The sequence below is a fragment of the Rhodnius prolixus genome, unplaced genomic scaffold, assembly GCF_049639745.1.
Source record: "Rhodnius prolixus isolate KJV_2025 unplaced genomic scaffold, Rpr scaffold_6, whole genome shotgun sequence".
Classification (NCBI taxonomy): domain Eukaryota; kingdom Metazoa; phylum Arthropoda; class Insecta; order Hemiptera; family Reduviidae; genus Rhodnius; species Rhodnius prolixus.
The window spans coordinates 42,584,408-42,607,083 of NW_027411634.1; the positions used below are offsets into that span (position 1 = coordinate 42,584,408).

A 22,676-nucleotide genomic window follows, 5' to 3' on the forward strand; every position below is an offset into this window, starting at 1 on the left:
GGGGCGCAATTAGTACCGATTAAGGGTGTAACTTCTTCCAAAAAGCAGTAGGAAACTTAAAACCAACTGAATTTATACGTTCAAAAATAGCAACGATAGGTGACAGCAGCAAGAACCAACTTACGGAAGCGAACTTACAACTTGTGGAAACTACAGTTTCAGATTTTTGCTGAAAGTTGAAGGACAATACATTCAGCTGATGAATACGACGCCACGATTCAGAGCTCGTTAGAAGGCAGATTAATTTATCAGGTGTTGTAGAAGAAATATGTATTCACCTTAGAACGGTGCCCAATTTTGGATTTCTAAGGCTTAAATAAACTTGATTTTATTACATGCACGCATACTTCGGACAACCAATCAATCAATTTTAGACAGAATTTGAAAGTAAATAACATAAATTCAATTTAAATTTGACAGGTTGGAAGAAAGGGCGTTATACTTGTAAACGAGGGTAAAGCTGGCTATGATCAAATTGAGATGATCAGAGGGATGCAATTTGAAAGTGGCTATGTCTCGCCTTACTTCATTAACAATAAAAAAGGTAACTCGTAAACTTGATCTATTTCAAGATCTATTGTGCAACAACTGCTACGGAGTTTAGCCCTTTCAACTGTTACTTTCATTTTCAAAATTAATTATAACGCGCCCAACAAAATTTCAATTCCTATACAATTGTAATTGTAGTGAAAATACAAATCTCCTTCCAATTTTAGGCAAATGAATCTAAATTCAACAAATATTTGCATGCTTCTAACATGTAATAATAATTACAGAAAAAAAAGTACATTTCAAGAATGCTTTCATCCTGTTTTCAAATGGTAAAATTACACAAATCAGTTCATTACTACATTCTCTGGAATTGTGTGTAAAGAAGAAACGACCCCTGGTAATAGTGGCTGACGAGATAAGCGGCGATGCACTTACCACGTTAATTGTCAACAAGTATGTTAAGTATCGATTTTATTTTATTTTATTTTCGAGCAGGAAATTCAACAAGATCACTCAGAATTCTGTAGCAGCAGCTAGTGAATCTGTTCGATATGTATAGACAGTAACCATGTCTTTATGATATGACGAATCTTTATGATTACATTTTGCTTTATTAAATAGTTTAGTGGTCATAGCGAATTAACAAGTGGCTGATTATAGGATTGACCACGGTCTGCAAGTGTGCGCTGTCACTAGTCCAGGATATGCTCAAGGCCGAGTGGAATCTCTCAGGGATATGGCTGTCGCTACAGGTACGTTTCGTTGCTGAACACACCATAGTTAATTCTTACTGACATTAACCATTTTGTAAAACTGTACATCATAACTAAATGAGAAAATTATTCATTTAAAATTTATGTATTAAAGTGAATAGTTGATACCTAAGACTAACACAAAAGATGTTTCTGGCCATGGCGGAAAGGTTGCCCAAAATCTCCAGCTAAAAGAGTCATAACGCCTTCAATAAAATTTGTCAATTTTTTGGTTTTGTTTTAAATTTTAAAATATGTTTATTGAAAGGCGGTACAGTGTTTGATGATGAAGCTGCCCTAGGACTAAGCGATCTAACCGAGGATCATTTAGGCGAAGCCGGAGAAGTGATCATAACTAAAGACGATACCATCTTCTTGAAGGTAATTCAATCATTTAATAATATGACCTAGCTCGGAAGTTCTAAAATCATAAACATTTCTTGACTTTTTTTTTTTTTTTAGGGAAAAGGTAAGAAACAGTTGATTGAAAAACGTTTGCAAATGATTGATTATCTGAGCGAGCAAGCCAAGAACGATATCCTGAAGGAAAACTTAGAGGAGCGAAGAGGTCGGCTATCGTCTGGAGTAGCGATCATTTGCGTGGGCGGCCAGACTGATGTAAGTCCAGGAAACTAGTTGAATTTAAAGAAAGCCTGGTGTTTAATTCTCAAATAGATTTAGTATCCCCTAAGTAGCGACTTATGTCAGGCCCTGGGTTAGTGCACAGGTTGCACAACCCCAGTTAAAATTGAACGCAAAATTTAATCCACATTTCGTACACTGTACGGCAACACTGGTTTGAACGTAATTAATAGTTCTTTTGTCATCATTAAGTATCGTTCAAGAAAGCTAAATAAAATAAAATGTTAATTTGGAAAACTGCGACGAGGCGGTACAAAATAACCTAGATTGATGGTTACAGTGTGGTTGCACACAAAAGCAAAAATAAATTCCGCAAAGAATTTAGAAAAGTTAAGCGACTTTGACAAGTTTATAGTTTAAAATATTCAACAGAAAGCCGTTTTAAAGTTTCCTGAATGCGAAACCATGGTTTTTGAAAAAAGTCTAAACATAGTATTTGTGAGTGAACAAAACATCTCAACCCCCCCCCCCCCCCACCACCACCACCCAAATTCATAAAGATAAAACTTTATATTTCGACTGGATATCGCAAGAAGAATCGATTGTCCGATAGAATATCGAACGCAGATAGATATTCAGATGAAATGTTAAACTTTGCATAATTTGAAATTCGTTAGTTCAGTTAAGTCTTTAAGCAATAACAGGCTGAAACTGTTGGCACAGTTTGATCGCGGTGAGAAAAAAGACCGAGTGACTGACGCTTTGAACGCGACCAAAGCGGCTATTGAAGAGGGCATTGTAGCCGGCGGGGGCACAGCCTTGATCCGATGCCGTAAAGTACTGGACCAAATGAAGATGGAAAATTCTGATCAAAAATTAGGTAATTATTTTGTAGAACATATCAATCGGATCAAACTTATACACTATTTAATAATTTCAATTCTATATTTCAGGTGTAGAAGTAGTGAAGAGATGTCTTCATGTACCTTGTTACATGATCGCCGAGAACGCAGGCGCCTGCGGTAGCATCGTAACAGAGACGGTAAGTGCTCCTTTTACTTTTTTTTTAATCACACGATACAATTTCATTCGCTCACTACAATTTGAGCTAGACACATTTGGATACTATCAAGTTTTCAGTGTTAAAGTAAACCAAACTCTCTTCCTCCTGATCAAATTATTACAATATTTTACTCATTTATACACAATACTATTCTACATATACTGGTCAAAACGTCAACCAAAACGAACGAATAGTTTACGAGATATTTGAAGTTAAAGTTTTCATAGTTTTAAAGTAAACCAAACTTAAACGCTCAATATCTCGTTTCCTACTGATCAGATTATTACGGTATTTTACTCATTTGTACACAATACTATTCTACATATACTGGTGAAATAGAAACCAAAACGAACGTGTAGTTTACGAGATATTTGAAGTTAAAGTTTTCATAGTTTTAAACTAAACCAAACTTAAACGATCAATATCTCGTTTCCTACTGATCAGATTATTACGGTATTTTACTCATTAGTACACAATACTATTCTACATATACTGGTAAAATAGAAACCAAAACGAACGTGTAGTTTACGAGATATTTGAAGTTAAAGTTTTCATAGTTTTAAAGTAAACCAAATTTTAACGCTCAATTTCTCGTTTCCTACTGATCAGATTATTACGGTATTTTACTCATTTGTACACAATACTATTCTACATATACTGGTAAAATAGAAACCAAAACGAACGTGTAGTTTACGAGATATTTGAAGTTAAAGTTTTCATAGTTTTAAACTAAACCAAACTTAAACGATCAATATCTCGTTTCCTACTGATCAGATTATTACGGTATTTTACTCATTTGTACACAATACTATTCTACATATACTGGTGAAATAGAAACCAAAACGAACGTGTAGTTTACGAGATATTTGAAGTTAAAGTTTTCATAGTTTTAAACTAAACCAAACTAAACGATCAATATCTCGTTTCCTACTGATCAGATTATTACGGTATTTTACTCATTAGTACACAATACTATTCTACATATACTGGTAAAATAGAAACCAAAACGAACGTGTAGTTTACGAGATATTTGAAGTTAAAGTTTTCATAGTTTTAAAGTAAACCAAATTTTAACGCTCAATTTCTCGTTTCCTACTGATCAGATTATTACGGTATTTTACTCATTTGTACACAATACTATTCTACATATACTGGTAAAATAGAAACCAAAACGAACGTGTAGTTTACGAGATATTTGAAGTTAAAGTTTTCATAGTTTTAAACTAAACCAAACTTAAACGATCAATATCTCGTTTCCTACTGATCAGATTATTACGGTATTTTACTCATTAGTACACAATACTATTCTACATATACTAGTAAAATAGAAACCAAAACGAACGTGTAGTTTACGAGATATTTGAAGTTAAAGTTTTCATAGTTTTAAACTAAACCAAACTTAAACGATCAATATCTCGTTTCCTACTGATCAGATTATTACGGTATTTTACTCATTAGTACACAATACTATTCTACATATACTAGTAAAATAGAAACCAAAACGAACGTGTAGTTTACGAGATATTTGAAGTTAAAGTTTTCATAGTTTTAAAGTAAACCAAATTTTAACGCTCAATTTCTCGTTTCCTACTGATCAGATTATTACGGTATTTTACTCATTTGTACACAATACTATTCTACATATACTGGTAAAATAGAAACCAAAACAAACGAGTAGTTTACGAGATATTTGAAGTTAAAGTTTTCATAGTTTTAAAGTAAACCAAACTTTAACGCTCAATTTCTCGTTTCCTACTGATCAGATTATTACGGTATTTTACTCATTTGTACACAATACTATTCTACATATACTGGTAAAATAGAAACCAAAACGAACGTGTAGTTTACGATATATTTGATGTTAAATTTTTCATAGTTTTAAAGTAAACCAAACTTAAACGCTCAATATCTCGTTTCCTACTGATCAGATTATTACGGTATTTTACTCATTTGTACACAATACTATTCTACATATACTGGTAAAATGTAAACCAAAACGAACGAGTAGTTTACGAGATATTTGAAGTTAAAGTTTTCGTAGTTTAAAAGTAAACGCTCAATATCTCTCTTCCTACTGATCAGATTATTACGGTATTTTACTCATTTGTACACAATACTATTCTACATATACTGGTAAAATAGAAACCAAAACGAACGTGTAGTTTACGAGATATTTGAAGTTAAAGTTTTCATAGTTTTAAAGTAAACCAAACTTTAACGCTCAATATCTCGTTTCCTACTGATCAGATTATTACGGTATTTTACTCATTTGTACACAATACTATTCTACATATACTGGTAAGATAGAAACCAAAACGAACGTGTAGTTTACGATATATTTGAAGTTAAAGTTTTCATAGTTTTAAAGTAAACCAAACTTAAACGCTCAATATCTCGTTTCCTACTGATCAGATTATTACGGTATTTTACTCATTTGTACACAATACTATTCTACACCTACTGGTAAAATGTAATCCAAAACGAACGAGTAGTTTACGAGATATTTGAAGTTAAATTTTCATAGTTTTAAAGTAAACCAAACTTAAACGCTCAATATCTCGTTTCCTACTGATCAGATTATTACGGTATTTTACTCATTTGTACACAATACTATTCTACATATACTGGTAAAATAGAAACCAAAACGAACGAGTAGTTTACGAGATATTTGAAGTTAAAGTTTTCATAGTTTTAAAGTAAACCAAACTTAAACGCTCAATATCTCGTTTCCTACTGATCAGATTATTACGGTATTTTACTCATTTGTACACAATACTATTCTACATATACTGGTAAAATAGAAACCAAAACGAACGAGTAGTTTACGAGATATTTGAAGTTAAAGTTTTCATAGTTTAAAAGTAAACGCTCAATATCTCTCTTCCTACTGATCAGATTATTACGGTATTTTACGCATTTGTTCACAATACTATTCTACATATACTGGTAAAATGTAAACCAAAACGAACGAGTAGTTTACGAGATATTTGAAGTTAAAGTTTTCGTAGTTTAAAAGTAAACGCTCAATATCTCTCTTCCTACTCATCAGATTATTACGGTATTTTACTCATTTGTACACAATACTATTCTACATATACTGGTAAAATAGAAACCAAAACGAACGTGTAGTTTACGAGATATTTGAAGTTAAAGTTTTCATAGTTTTAAAGTAAACCAAACTTTAACGCTCAATTTCTCGTATCCTACTGATCAGATTATTACGGTATTTTACTCATTTGTACACAATACTATTCTACATATACTGGTAAAATGTAAACCAAAACGAACGAGTAGTTTACGAGATATTTGAAGTTAAAGTTTTCATAGTTTTAAAGTAAACCAAACTTAAACGCTCAATATCTCGTTTCCTACTGATCAGATTATTACGGTATTTTACTCATTTGTACACAATACTATTCTACATATACTGGTAAAATAGAAACCAAAACGAACGTGTAGTTTACGAGATATTTGAAGTTAAAGTTTTCATAGTTTTAAAGTAAACCAAACATTAACGCTCAATTTCTCGTATCCTACTGATCAGATTATTACGGTATTTTACTCATTTGTACACAATACTATTCTACATATACTGGTAAAATGTAAACCAAAATGAACGAGTAGTTTACGAGATATTTGAAGTTAAAGTTTTCATAGTTTTAAAGTAAACCAAACTTAAACGCTCAATATCTCGTTTCCTACTGATCAGATTATTACGGTATTTTACTCATTTGTACACAATACTATTCTACATGTACTGGTAAAATAGAAACCAAAACGAACGAGTAGTTTACGAGATATTTGAAGTTAAAGTTTTCATAGTTTTAAAGTCAACTAAACTTTAACGCTCAATTTCTCGTTTCCTACTGATCAGATTATTACGGTATTTTACTCATTTGTACACAATACTATTCTACATATACTGGTAAAATAGAAACCAAAACGAACGAGTAGTTTACGAGATATTTGAAGTTAAAGTTTTCATAGTTTTAAAGTAAACCAAACTTAAACGCTCAATATCTCGTTTCCTACTGATCAGATTATTACGGTATTTTACTCATTTGTACACAATACTATTCTACATATACTGGTAAAATAGAAACCAAAACGAACGAGTAGTTTACGAGATATTTGAAGTTAAAGTTTTCATAGTTTAAAAGTAAACGCTCAATATCTCTCTTCCTACTGATCAGATTATTACGGTATTTTACGCATTTGTTCACAATACTATTCTACATATACTGGTAAAATGTAAACCAAAACGAACGAGTAGTTTACGAGATATTTGAAGTTAAAGTTTTCGTAGTTTAAAAGTAAACGCTCAATATCTCTCTTCCTACTCATCAGATTATTACGGTATTTTACTCATTTGTACACAATACTATTCTACATATACTGGTAAAATAGAAACCAAAACGAACGTGTAGTTTACGAGATATTTGAAGTTAAAGTTTTCATAGTTTTAAAGTAAACCAAACTTTAACGCTCAATTTCTCGTATCCTACTGATCAGATTATTACGGTATTTTACTCATTTGTACACAATACTATTCTACATATACTGGTAAAATGTAAACCAAAACGAACGAGTAGTTTACGAGATATTTGAAGTTAAAGTTTTCATAGTTTTAAAGTAAACCAAACTTTAACGCTCAATTTCTCGTATCCTACTGATCAGATTATTACGGTATTTTACTCATTTGTACACAATACTATTCTACATATACTGGTAAAATGTAAACCAAAACGAACGAGTAGTTTACGAGATATTTGAAGTTAAAGTTTTCATAGTTTTAAAGTAAACCAAACTTAAACGCTCAATATCTCGTTTCCTACTGATCAGATTATTACGGTATTTTACTCATTTGTACACAATACTATTCTACATATACTGGTAAAATAGAAACCAAAACGAACGAGTAGTTTACGAGATATTTGAAGTTAAAGTTTTCATAGTTTTAAAGTAAACCAAACTTAAACGCTCAATATCTCGTTTCCTACTGATCAGATTATTACGGTATTTTACTCATTTGTACACAATACTATTCTACATATACTGGTAAAATAGAAACCAAAACGAACGTGTAGTTTACGAGATATTTGAAGTTAAAGTTTTCATAGTTTTAAAGTAAACCAAACATTAACGCTCAATTTCTCGTATCCTACTGATCAGATTATTACGGTATTTTACTCATTTGTACACAATACTATTCTACATATACTGGTAAAATGTAAACCAAAATGAACGAGTAGTTTACGAGATATTTGAAGTTAAAGTTTTCATAGTTTTAAAGTAAACCAAACTTAAACGCTCAATATCTCGTTTCCTACTGATCAGATTATTACGGTATTTTACTCATTTGTACACAATACTATTCTACATGTACTGGTAAAATAGAAACCAAAACGAACGAGTAGTTTACGAGATATTTGAAGTTAAAGTTTTCATAGTTTTAAAGTCAACCAAACTTTAACGCTCAATTTCTCGTTTCCTACTGATCAGATTATTACGGTATTTTACTCATTTGTACACAATACTATTCTACATATACTGGTAAAATAGAAACCAAAACGAAGGAGTAGTTTACGAGATATTTGAAGTTAAAGTTTTCATAGTTTTAAAGTAAACCAAATTTTAACGCTCAATTTCTCGTTTCCTACTGATCAAATTATTACGGTATTTTACTCATTTGTACACAATACTACTCTACATATACTGGTAAAATGTAAACCAAAACGAACGTGTAGTTTACGAGATATTTGAAGTTAATGTTTTCATAGTTTTAAAGTAAACCAAACTTAAACGCTCAATATCTCGTTTCCTACTGATCAGATTATTACGGTATTTTACTCATTTGTACACAATACTATTCTACATATACTGGTAAAATGTAAACCAAAACGAACGAGTAGTTTACGAGATATTTGAAGTTAAAGTTTTCATAGTTTAAAAGTAAACGCTCAATATCTCTCTTCCTACTGATCAGATTATTACGGTATTTTACTCATTGGTACACAATACTATTCTACATATACTGGTAAAATAGAAACCAAAACGAACGTGTAGTTTACGAGATATTTGAAGTTAAAGTTTTCATAGTTTTAAAGTAAACCAAATTTTAACGCTCAATTTCTCCGTATCCTACTGATCAGATTATTACGGTATTTTACTCATTTGTACACAATACTATTCTACATATACTGGTAAAATAGAAACCAAAACGAACGTGTAGTTTACGAGATATTTGAAGTTAAAGTTTTCATAGTTTTAAAGTAATCCAAACTTTAAGGCTCAATTACTCGTTTCCTACTGATCAGATTATTACGGTATTTTACTCATTTGTACACAATACTATTCTACATATACTGGTAAAATAGAAACCAAAACGAACGAGTAGTTTACGAGATATTTGAAGTTAAAGTTTTCATAGTTTTAAAGTAAACGCTCAATTTCTCGTTTCCTACTGATCAGATTATTACGGTATTTTACTCATTTGTACACAATACCATTCTACATATACTGGGTAAAATAGAAACCAAAACGAACGTGTAGTTTACGAAATATTTGAAGTTAAAGTTTTCATAGTTTTAAAGTAAACCAAACTTAAACGCTCAATATCTCGTTTCCTACTGATCAGATTATTACGGTATTTTACTCATTTGTACACAATACTATTCTACATATACTGGTGAAATAGAAACCAAAACGAACGTGTAGTTTACGAGATATTTGAAGTTGAAGTTTTCATAGTTTTAAAGTAAACCAAACTTAAACGCTCAATATCTCGTTTCCTACTGATCAGATTATTACGGTATTTTACTCATTTGTACACAATACTATTCTACATATACTGGTAAAATAGAAACCAAAACGAACGTGTAGTTTACGATATATTTGAAGTTAAAGTTTTCATAGTTTTAAAGTAAACCAAACTTAAACGCTCAATATCTCGTTTCCTACTGATCAGATTATTACGGTATTTTACTCATTTGTACACAATACTATTCTACATATACTGGTAAAATAGAAACCAAAACGAACGAGTAGTTTACGAGATATTTGAAGTTAAAGTTTTCATAGTTTAAAAGTAAACGCTCAATATCTCTCTTCCTACTGATCAGATTATTACGGTATTTTACGCATTTGTTCACAATACTATTCTACATATACTGGTAAAATGTAAACCAAAACGAACGAGTAGTTTACGAGATATTTGAAGTTAAAGTTTTCGTAGTTTAAAAGTAAACGCTCAATTTCTCGTATCCTACTGATCAGATTATTACGGTATTTTACTCATTTGTACACAATACTATTCTACATATACTGGTAAAATGTAAACCAAAACGAACGAGTAGTTTACGAGATATTGAAGTTAAAGTTTTTATAGTTTTAAAGTAAACCAAACTTAAACGCTCAATATCTCGTTTCCTACTGATCAGATTATTACGGTATTTTACTCATTTGTACACAATACTATTCTACATGTACTGGTAAAATAGAAACCAAAACGAACGAGTAGTTTACGAGATATTTGAAGTTAAAGTTTTCATAGTTTTAAAGTCAACCAAACTTTAACGCTCAATTTCTCGTTTCCTACTGATCAGATTATTACGGTATTTTACTCATTTGTACACAATACTATTCTACATATACTGGTAAAATAGAAACCAAAACGAACGAGTAGTTTACGAGATATTTGAAGTTAAAGTTTTCATAGTTTTAAAGTAAACCAAATTTTAACGCTCAATTTCTCGTTTCCTACTGATCAAATTATTACGGTATTTTACTCATTTGTACACAATACTACTCTACATATACTGGTAAAATATAAACCAAAACGAACGAGTAGTTTACGAGATATTTGAAGTTAAAGTTTTCATAGTTTTAAAGTAAACCAAACTTAAACGCTCAATATCTCGTTTCCTACTGATCAGATTATTACGGTATTTTACTCATTTGTACACAATACTATTCTACATATACTGGTAAAATGTAAACCAAAACGAACGAGTAGTTTACGAGATATTTGAAGTTAAAGTTTTCATAGTTTAAAAGTAAACGCTCAATATCTCTCTTCCTACTGATCAGATTATTACGGTATTTTACTCATTTGTACACAATACTATTCTACATATACTGGTAAAATAGAAACCAAAACGAACGTGTAGTTTACGAGATATTTGAAGTTAAAGTTTTCATAGTTTTAAAGTAAACCAAATTTTAACGCTCAATTTCTCGTATCCTACTGATCAGATTATTACGGTATTTTACTCATTTGTACACAATACTATTCTACATATACTGGTAAAATAGAAACCAAAACGAACGTGTAGTTTACGAGATATTTGAAGTTAAAGTTTTCATAGTTTTAAAGTAAACCAAACTTTAAGGCTCAATTACTCGTTTCCTACTGATCAGATTATTACGGTATTTTACTCATTTGTACACAATACTATTCTACATATACTGGTAAAATAGAAACCAAAACGAACGAGTAGTTTACGAGATATTTGAAGTTAAAGTTTTCATAGTTTAAAAGTAAACGCTCAATATCTCTCTTCCTACTGATCAGATTATTACGGTATTTTACGCAGTTGTTCACAATACTATTCTACATATACTGGTAAAATGTAAACCAAAACGAACGAGTAGTTTACGAGATATTTGAAGTTAAAGTTTTCGTAGTTTAAAAGTAAACGCTCAATATCTCGTTTCCTACTGATCAGATTATTACGGTATTTTACTCATTTGTACACAATACTATTCTACATATACTGGTAAAATAGAAACCAAAACGAACGTGTAGTTTACGAGATATTTGAAGTTAAAGTTTTCATAGTTTTAAAGTAAACCAAACTTTAACGCTCAATTTCTCGTATCCTACTGATCAGATTATTACGGTATTTTACTCATTTGTACACAATACTATTCTACATATACTGGTAAAATGTAAACCAAAACGAACGAGTAGTTTACGAGATATTTGAAGTTAAAGTTTTCATAGTTTTAAAGTAAACCAAACTTAAACGCTCAATATCTCGTTTCCTACTGATCAGATTATTACGGTATTTTACTCATTTGTACACAATACTATTCTACATGTACTGGTAAAATAGAAACCAAAACGAACGAGTAGTTTACGAGATATTTGAAGTTAAAGTTTTCATAGTTTTAAAGTCAACCAAACTTTAACGCTCAATTTCTCGTTTCCTACTGATCAGATTATTACGGTATTTTACTCATTTGTACACAATACTATTCTACATATACTGGTAAAATAGAAACCAAAACGAACGAGTAGTTTACGAGATATTTGAAGTTAAAGTTTTCATAGTTTTAAAGTAAACCAAATTTTAACGCTCAATTTCTCGTTTCCTACTGATCAAATTATTACGGTATTTTACTCATTTGTACACAATACTACTCTACATATACTGGTAAAATGTAAACCAAAACGAACGAGTAGTTTACGAGATATTTGAAGTTAAAGTTTTCATAGTTTTAAAGTAAACCAAACTTAAACGCTCAATATCTCGTTTCCTACTGATCAGATTATTACGGTATTTTACTCATTTGTACACAATACTATTCTACATATACTGGTAAAATGTAAACCAAAACGAACGAGTAGTTTACGAGATATTTTAAGTTAAAGTTTTCATAGTTTAAAAGTAAACGCTCAATATCTCTCTTCCTACTGATCAGATTATTACGGTATTTTACTCATTTGTACACAATACTATTCTACATATACTGGTAAAATAGAAACCAAAACGAACGTGTAGTTTACGAGATATTTGAAGTTAAAGTTTTCATAGTTTTAAAGTAAACCAAATTTTAACGCTCAATTTCTCGTATCCTACTGATCAGATTATTACGGTATTTTACTCATTTGTACACAATACTATTCTACATATACTGGTAAAATAGAAACCAAAACGAACGTGTAGTTTACGAGATATTTGAAGTTAAAGTTTTCATCGTTTTAAAGTAAACCAAACTTTAAGGCTCAATTACTCGTTTCCTACTGATCAGATTATTACGGTATTTTACTCATTTGTACACAATACTATTCTACATATACTGGTAAAATAGAAACCAAAACGAACGAGTAGTTTACGAGATATTTGAAGTTAAAGTTTTCATAGTTTTAAAGTAAACGCTCAATTTTTCGTTTCCTACTGATCAGATTATTACGGTATTTTACTCATTTGTACACAATACCATTCTACATATACTGGTAAAATAGAAACCAAAACGAACGTGTAGTTTACGAAATATTTGAAGTTAAAGTTTTCATAGTTTTAAAGTAAACCAAACTTAAACGCTCAATATCTCGTTTCCTACTGATCAGATTATTACGGTATTTTACTCATTTGTACACAATACTATTCTACATATACTGGTGAAATAGAAACCAAAACGAACGTGTAGTTTACGAGATATTTGAAGTTGAAGTTTTCATAGTTTTAAAGTAAACCAAACTTAAACGCTCAATATCTCGTTTCCTACTGATCAGATTATTACGGTATTTTACTCATTTGTACACAATACTATTCTACATATACTGGTAAAATAGAAACCAAAACGAACGTGTAGTTTACGATATATTTGAAGTTAAAGTTTTCATAGTTTTAAAGTAAACCAAACTTAAACGCTCAATATCTCGTTTCCTACTGATCAGATTATTACGGTATTTTACTCATTTGTACACAATACTATTCTACATATACTGGTAAAATAGAAACCAAAACGAACGAGTAGTTTACGAGATATTTGAAGTTAAAGTTTTCATAGTTTTAAAGTAAACGCTCAATATCTCTCTTCCTACTGATCAGATTATTACGGTATTTTACGCATTTGTTCACAATACTATTCTACATATACTGGTAAAATAGAAACCAAAACGAACGAGTAGTTTACGAGATATTTGAAGTTAAAGTTTTCATAGTTTTAAAGTAAACCAAACTTAAACGCTCAATATCTCGTTTCCTACTGATCAGATTATTACGGTATTTTACTCATTTGTACACAATACTATTCTACATATACTGGTAAAATAGAAACCAAAACGAACGAGTAGTTTACGAGATATTTGAAGTTAAAGTTTTCATAGTTTAAAAGTAAACGCTCAATATCTTTCTTCCTACTGATCAGATTATTACGGTATTTTACGCATTTGTTCACAATACTATTCTACATATACTGGTAAAATGTAAACCAAAACGAACGAATAGTTTACGAGATATTTGAAGTTAAAGTTTTCGTAGTTTAAAAGTAAACGCTCAATATCTCTCTTCCTACAGATCAGATTATTACGGTATTTTACTCATTTGTACACAATACTATTCTACATATACTGGTAAAATAGAAACCAAAACGAACGTGTAGTTTACGATATATTTGAAGTTAAAGTTTTCATAGTTTTAAAGTAAACCAAACTTAAACGCTCGATATCTCGTTTCCTACTGATCAGATTATTACGGTATTTTACTCATTTGTACACAATACTATTCTACATATACTGGTAAAATAGAAACCAAAACGAACGAGTAGTTTACGAGATATTTGAAGTTAAAGTTTTCATAGTTTAAAAGTAAACGCTCAATATCTCTCTTCCTACTGATCAGATTATTACGGTATTTTACGCATTTGTTCACAATACTATTCTACATATACTGGTAAAATGTAAACCAAAACGAACGAGTAGTTTACGAGATATTTGAAGATAAAGTTTTCGTAGTTTAAAAGTAAACGCTCAATATCTCGTTTCCTACTGATCAGATTATTACGGTATTTTACTCATTTGTACACAATACTATTCTACATATACTGGTAAAATAGAAACCAAAACGAACGTGTAGTTTACGATATATTTGAAGTTAAAGTTTTCATAGTTTTAAAGTAAACCAAACTTAAACGCTCAATATCTCGTTTCCTACTGATCAGATTATTACGGTATTTTACTCATTTGTACACAATACTATTCTACACCTACTGGTAAAATGTAATCCAAAACGAACGAGTAGTTTACGAGATATTTGAAGTTAAATTTTCATAGTTTTAAAGTAAACCAAACTTAAACGCTCAATATCTCGTTTCCTACTGATCAGATTATTACGGTATTTTACTCATTTGTACACAATACTATTCTACATATACTGGTAAAATAGAAACCAAAACGAACGAGTAGTTTACGAGATATTTGAAGTTAAAGTTTTCATAGTTTTAAAGTAAACCAAACTTAAACGCTCAATATCTCGTTTCCTACTGATCAGATTATTACGGTATTTTACTCATTTGTACACAATACTATTCTACATATACTGGTAAAATAGAAACCAAAACGAACGAGTAGTTTACGAGATATTTGAAGTTAAAGTTTTCATAGTTTAAAAGTAAACGCTCAATATCTCTCTTCCTACTGATCAGATTATTACGGTATTTTACGCATTTGTTCACAATACTATTCTACATATACTGGTAAAATAGAAACCAAAACGAACGAGTAGTTTACGAGATATTTGAAGTTAAAGTTTTCATAGTTTTAAAGTAAACCAAATTTTCAATTTCTCAATTTCTCGTTTCCTACTGATCAAATTATTACGGTATTTTACTCATTTGTACACAATACTATTCTACATATACTGGTAAAATAGAAACCAAAACGAACGTGTAGTTTACGAGATATTTGAAGTTAAAGTTTTCATAGTTTAAAAGTAAACGCTCAATATCTCGTTTCCTACTGATCAGATTATTACGGTATTTTACTCATTTGTACACAATACTATTCTACATATACTGGTAAAATAGAAACCAAAACGAACGAGTAGTTTACGAGATATTTGAAGTTAAAGTTTTCATAGTTTTAAAGTAAACCAAACTTAAACGCTCAATATCTCGTTTCCTACTGATCAGATTATTACGGTATTTTACTCATTTGTACACAATACTATTCTACATATACTGGTAAAATAGAAACCAAAACGAACGAGTAGTTTACGAGATATTTGAAGTTAAAGTTTTCATAGTTTTAAAGTAAACGCTCAATATCTCTCTTCCTACTGATCAGATTATTACGGTATTTTACGCATTTGTTCACAATACTATTCTACATATACTGGTAAAATAGAAACCAAAACGAACGAGTAGTTTACGAGATATTTGAAGTTAAAGTTTTCATAGTTTTAAAGTAAACCAAACTTAAACGCTCAATATCTCGTTTCCTACTGATCAGATTATTACGGTATTTTACTCATTTGTACACAATACTATTCTACATATACTGGTAAAATAGAAACCAAAACGAACGAGTAGTTTACGAGATATTTGAAGTTAAAGTTTTCATAGTTTAAAAGTAAACGCTCAATATCTCTCTTCCTACTGATCAGATTATTACGGTATTTTACGCATTTGTTCACAATACTATTCTACATATACTGGTAAAATGTAAACCAAAACGAACGAATAGTTTACGAGATATTTGAAGTTAAAGTTTTCGTAGTTTAAAAGTAAACGCTCAATATCTCTCTTCCTACAGATCAGATTATTACGGTATTTTACTCATTTGTACACAATACTATTCTACATATACTGGTAAAATAGAAACCAAAACGAACGTGTAGTTTACGATATATTTGAAGTTAAAGTTTTCATAGTTTTAAAGTAAACCAAACTTAAACGCTCGATATCTCGTTTCCTACTGATCAGATTATTACGGTATTTTACTCATTTGTACACAATACTATTCTACATATACTGGTAAAATAGAAACCAAAACGAACGAGTAGTTTACGAGATATTTGAAGTTAAAGTTTTCATAGTTTAAAAGTAAACGCTCAATATCTCTCTTCCTACTGATCAGATTATTACGGTATTTTACGCATTTGTTCACAATACTATTCTACATATACTGGTAAAATGTAAACCAAAACGAACGAGTAGTTTACGAGATATTTGAAGATAAAGTTTTCGTAGTTTAAAAGTAAACGCTCAATATCTCGTTTCCTACTGATCAGATTATTACGGTATTTTACTCATTTGTACACAATACTATTCTACATATACTGGTAAAATAGAAACCAAAACGAACGTGTAGTTTACGATATATTTGAAGTTAAAGTTTTCATAGTTTTAAAGTAAACCAAACTTAAACGCTCAATATCTCGTTTCCTACTGATCAGATTATTACGGTATTTTACTCATTTGTACACAATACTATTCTACACCTACTGGTAAAATGTAATCCAAAACGAACGAGTAGTTTACGAGATATTTGAAGTTAAATTTTCATAGTTTTAAAGTAAACCAAACTTAAACGCTCAATATCTCGTTTCCTACTGATCAGATTATTACGGTATTTTACTCATTTGTACACAATACTATTCTACATATACTGGTAAAATAGAAACCAAAACGAACGAGTAGTTTACGAGATATTTGAAGTTAAAGTTTTCATAGTTTTAAAGTAAACCAAACTTAAACGCTCAATATCTCGTTTCCTACTGATCAGATTATTACGGTATTTTACTCATTTGTACACAATACTATTCTACATATACTGGTAAAATAGAAACCAAAACGAACGAGTAGTTTACGAGATATTTGAAGTTAAAGTTTTCATAGTTTAAAAGTAAACGCTCAATATCTCTCTTCCTACTGATCAGATTATTACGGTATTTTACGCATTTGTTCACAATACTATTCTACATATACTGGTAAAATAGAAACCAAAACGAACGAGTAGTTTACGAGATATTTGAAGTTAAAGTTTTCATAGTTTTAAAGTAAACCAAATTTTCAATTTCTCAATTTCTCGTTTCCTACTGATCAAATTATTACGGTATTTTACTCATTTGTACACAATACTATTCTACATATACTGGTAAAATAGAAACCAAAACGAACGTGTAGTTTACGAGATATTTGAAGTTAAAGTTTTCATAGTTTTAAAGTAAACCAAACTTTAAGGCTCAATTACTCGTTTCCTACTGATCAGATTATTACGGTATTTTAATCATTTGTACACAATACTATTCTACATATACTGGTAAAATAGAAACCAAAACGAACGAGTAGTTTACGAGATATTTGAAGTTAAAGTTTTCATAGTTTTAAAGTAAACGCTCAATTTCTCGTTTCCTACTGATCAGATTATTACGGTATTTTACTCATTTGTACACAATACCATTCTACATATACTGGTAAAATATAAACCAAAACGAACGTGTAGTTTACGAAATATTTGAAGTTAAGGTTTTCATAGTTTTAAAGTAAACCAAACTTAAACGCTCAATATCTCGTTTCCTACTGATCAGATTATTACGGTATTTTACTCATTTGTACACAATACTATTCTACATATACTGGTGAAATAGAAACCAAAACGAACGTGTAGTTTACGAGATATTTGAAGTTGAAGTTTTCATAGTTTTAAAGTAAACCAAACTTAAACGCTCAATATCTCGTTTCCTACTGATCAGATTATTACGGTATTTTACTCATTTGTACACAATACTATTCTACATATACTGGTAAAATAGAAACCAAAACGAACGTGTAGTTTACGATATATTTGAAGTTAAAGTTTTCATAGTTTTAAAGTAAACCAAACTTAAACGCTCAATATCTCGTTTCCTACTGATCAGATTATTACGGTATTTTACTCATTTGTACACAATACTATTCTACATATACTGGTAAAATAGAAACCAAAACGAACGAGTAGTTTACGAGATATTTGAAGTTAAAGTTTTCATAGTTTTAAAGTAAACCAAACTTAAACCCTCAATATCTCGTTTCCTACTGATCAGATTATTACGGTATTTTACTCATTTGTACACAATACTATTCTACATATACTGGTAAAATAGAAACCAAAACGAACGAGTAGTTTACGAGATATTTGAAGTTAAAGTTTTCATAGTTTAAAAGTAAACGCTCAATATCTCTCTTCCTACTGATCAGATTATTACGGTATTTTACGCATTTGTTCACAATACTATTCTACATATACTGGTAAAATGTAAACCAAAACGAACGAATAGTTTACGAGATATTTGAAGTTAAAGTTTTCGTAGTTTAAAAGTAAACGCTCAATATCTCTGTTCCTACTGATCAGATTATTACGGTATTTTACTCATTTGTACACAATACTATTCTACATATACTGGTAAAATAGAAACCAAAACGAACGTGTAGTTTACGATATATTTGAAGTTAAAGTTTTCATAGTTTTAAAGTAAACCAAACTTAAACGCTCGATATCTCCTTTCCTACTGATCAGATTATTACGGTATTTTACTCATTTGTACACAATACTATTCTACATATACTGGTAAAATAGAAACCAAAACGAACGAGTAGTTTACGAGATATTTGAAGTTAAAGTTTTCATAGTTTTAAAGTAAACCAAATTTTCAATTTCTCAATTTCTCGTTTCCTACTGATCAAATTATTACGGTATTTTACTCATTTGTACACAATACTACTCTACATATACTGGTAAAATGTAAACCAAAACGAACGAGTAGTTTACGAGATATTTGAAGTTAAAGTTTTCATAGTTTTAAAGTAAACCAAACTTAAACGCTCAATATCTCGTTTCCTACTGATCAGATTATTACGGTATTTTACTCATTTGTACACAATACTATTCTACATATACTGGTAAAATGTAAACCAAAACGAAAGTGTAGTTTACGAGATATTTGAAGTTAAAGTTTTCATAGTTTAAAAGTAAACGCTCAATATCTCTCTTCCTACTGATCAGATTATTACGGTATTTTACTCATTTGTACACAATACTATTCTACATATACTGGTAAAATAGAAACCAAAACGAACGTGTAGTTTACGAGATATTTGAAGTTAAAGTTTTCATAGTTTTAAAGTAAACCAAATTTTAACGCTCAATTTCTCGTATCCTACTGATCAGATTATTACGGTATTTTACTCATTTGTACACAATACTATTCTACATATACTGGTAAAATAGAAACCAAAACGAACGTGTAGTTTACGAGATATTTGAAGTTAAAGTTTTCATAGTTTTAAAGTAAACCAAACTTAAACGCTCAATATCTCGTTTCCTACTGATCAGATTATTACGGTATTTTACTCATTTGTACACAATACTATTCTACATATACTGGTAAAATAGAAACCAAAACGAACGAGTAGTTTACGAGATATTTGAAGTTAAAGTTTTCATAGTTTTAAAGTAAACCAAACTTAAACGCTCAATATCTCGTTTCCTACTGATCAGATTATTACGGTATTTTACTCATTTGTACACAATACTATTCTACATATACTGGTAAAATAGAAACCAAAACGAACGAGTAGTTTACGAGATATTTGAAGTTAAAGTTTTCATAGTTTAAAAGTAAACGCTCAATATCTCTCTTCCTACTGATCAGATTATTACGGTATTTTACGCATTTGTTCACAATACTATTCTACATATACTGGCAAAATAGAAACCAAAATGAACGAGTAGTTTACGAGATATTTGAAGTTAAAGTTTTCATAGTTTTAAAGTAAACCAAATTTTCAATTTCTCAATTTCTCGTTTCCTACTGATCAAATTATTACGGTATTTTACTCATTTGTACACAATACTACTCTACATATACTGGTAAAATGTAAACCAAAACGAACGAGTAGTTTACGAGATATTTGAAGTTAAAGTTTTCATAGTTTTAAAGTAAACCAAACTTAAACGCTCAATATCTCGTTTCCTACTGATCAGATTATTACGGTATTTTACTCATTTGTACACAATACTATTCTACATATACTAGTAAAATGTAAACCAAAACGAACGTGTAGTTTACGAGATATTTGAAGTTAAAGTTTTCATAGTTTAAAAGTAAACGCTCAATATCTCTCTTCCTACTGATCAGATTATTACGGTATTTTACTCATTTGTACACAATACTATTCTACATATACTGGTAAAATAGAAACCAAAACGAACGTGTAGTTTACGAGATATTTGAAGTTAAAGTTTTCATAGTTTTAAAGTAAACCAAATTTTAACGCTCAATTTCTCGTATCCTACTGATCAGATTATTACGGTATTTTACTCATTTGTACACAATACTATTCTACATATACTGGTAAAATAGAAACCAAAACGAACGTGTAGTTTACGAGATATTTGAAGTTAAAGTTTTCATAGTTTTAAAGTAAACCAAACTTTAAGGCTCAATTACTCGTTTCCTACTGATCAGATTATTACGGTATTTTAATCATTTGTACACAATACTATTCTACATATACTGGTAAAATAGAAACCAAAACGAACGAGTAGTTTACGAGATATTTGAAGTTAAAGTTTTCATAGTTTTAAAGTAAACGCTCAATTTCTCGTTTCCTACTGATCAGATTATTACGGTATTTTACTCATTTGTACACAATACCATTCTACATATACTGGTAAAATATAAACCAAAACGAACGTGTAGTTTACGAAATATTTGAAGTTAAAGTTTTCATAGTTTTAAAGTAAACCAAACTTAAACGCTCAATATCTCGTTTCCTACTGATCAGATTATTACGGTATTTTACTCATTTGTACACAATACTATTCTACATATACTGGTGAAATAGAAACCAAAACGAACGTGTAGTTTACGAGATATTTGAAGTTAAAGTTTTCATAGTTTTAAAGTAAACCAAACTTAAACGCTCAATATCTCGTTTCCTACTGATCAGATTATTACGGTATTTTACTCATTTGTACACAATACTATTCTACATATACTGGTAAAATAGAAACCAAAACGAACGAGTAGTTTACGAGATATTTGAAGTTAAAGTTTTCATAGTTTAAAAGTAAACGCTCAATATCTCTCTTCCTACTGATCAGATTATTACGGTATTTTACGCATTTGTTCACAATACTATTCTACATATACTGGTAAAATAGAAACCAAAACGAACGAGTAGTTTACGAGATATTTGAAGTTAAAGTTTTCATAGTTTTAAAGTAAACGCTCAATTTCTCGTTTCCTACTGATCAGATTATTACGGTATTTTACTCATTTGTACACAATACCATTCTACATATACTGGTAAAATAGAAACCAAAACGAACGAGTAGTTTACGAGATATTTGAAGTAAAAGTTTTCATAGTTTTAAAGTAAACCAAACTTTAACGCTCAATTTCTCGTTTCCTACTGATCAGATTATTACGGTATTTTACTCATTTGTACACAATACTATTCTACATGTACTGGTAAAATAGAAACCAAAACGAACGAGTAGTTTACGAGATATTTGATGTTAAAGTTTTCATAGTTTTAAAGTCAACCAAACTTTAACGCTCAATTTCTCGTTTCCTACTGATCAGATTATTACGGTATTTTACTCATTTGTACACAATACTATTCTACATATACTGGTAAAATAGAAACCAAAACGAACGAGTAGTTTACGAGATATTTGAAGTTAAAGTTTTCATAGTTTTAAAGTAAACCAAATTTTAACGCTCAATTTCTCGTTTCCTACTGATCAAATTATTACGGTATTTTACTCATTTGTACACAATACTACTCTACATATACTGGTAAAATGTAAACCAAAACGAACGAGTAGTTTACGAGATATTTGAAGTTAAAGTTTTCATAGTTTTAAAGTAAACCAAACTTAAACGCTCAATATCTCGTTTCCTACTGATCAGATTATTACGGTATTTTACTCATTTGTACACAATACTATTCTACATATACTGGTAAAATGTAAACCAAAACGAACGAGTAGTTTACGAGATATTTGAAGT

General features: G+C 30.1%; 1 protein-coding gene across 1 annotated transcript in view; it reads left to right on the forward strand.

Annotated features, from left to right (window-relative positions):
- LOC141460962 (heat shock protein 60A-like) overlaps nt 1-22,676 on the forward strand; it is a 38,149-nt gene that overhangs the window by 2,305 nt on the left and 13,168 nt on the right. Inside the window, exons 6-12 of the mRNA XM_074141489.1 lie at nt 421-544; nt 777-945; nt 1,153-1,244; nt 1,513-1,625; nt 1,707-1,862; nt 2,550-2,706; nt 2,780-2,868. Coding sequence (XP_073997590.1) covers nt 421-544; nt 777-945; nt 1,153-1,244; nt 1,513-1,625; nt 1,707-1,862; nt 2,550-2,706; nt 2,780-2,868 — 900 coding nt within the window. The remainder of the gene's footprint in view (nt 1-420; nt 545-776; nt 946-1,152; nt 1,245-1,512; nt 1,626-1,706; nt 1,863-2,549; nt 2,707-2,779; nt 2,869-22,676) is intronic.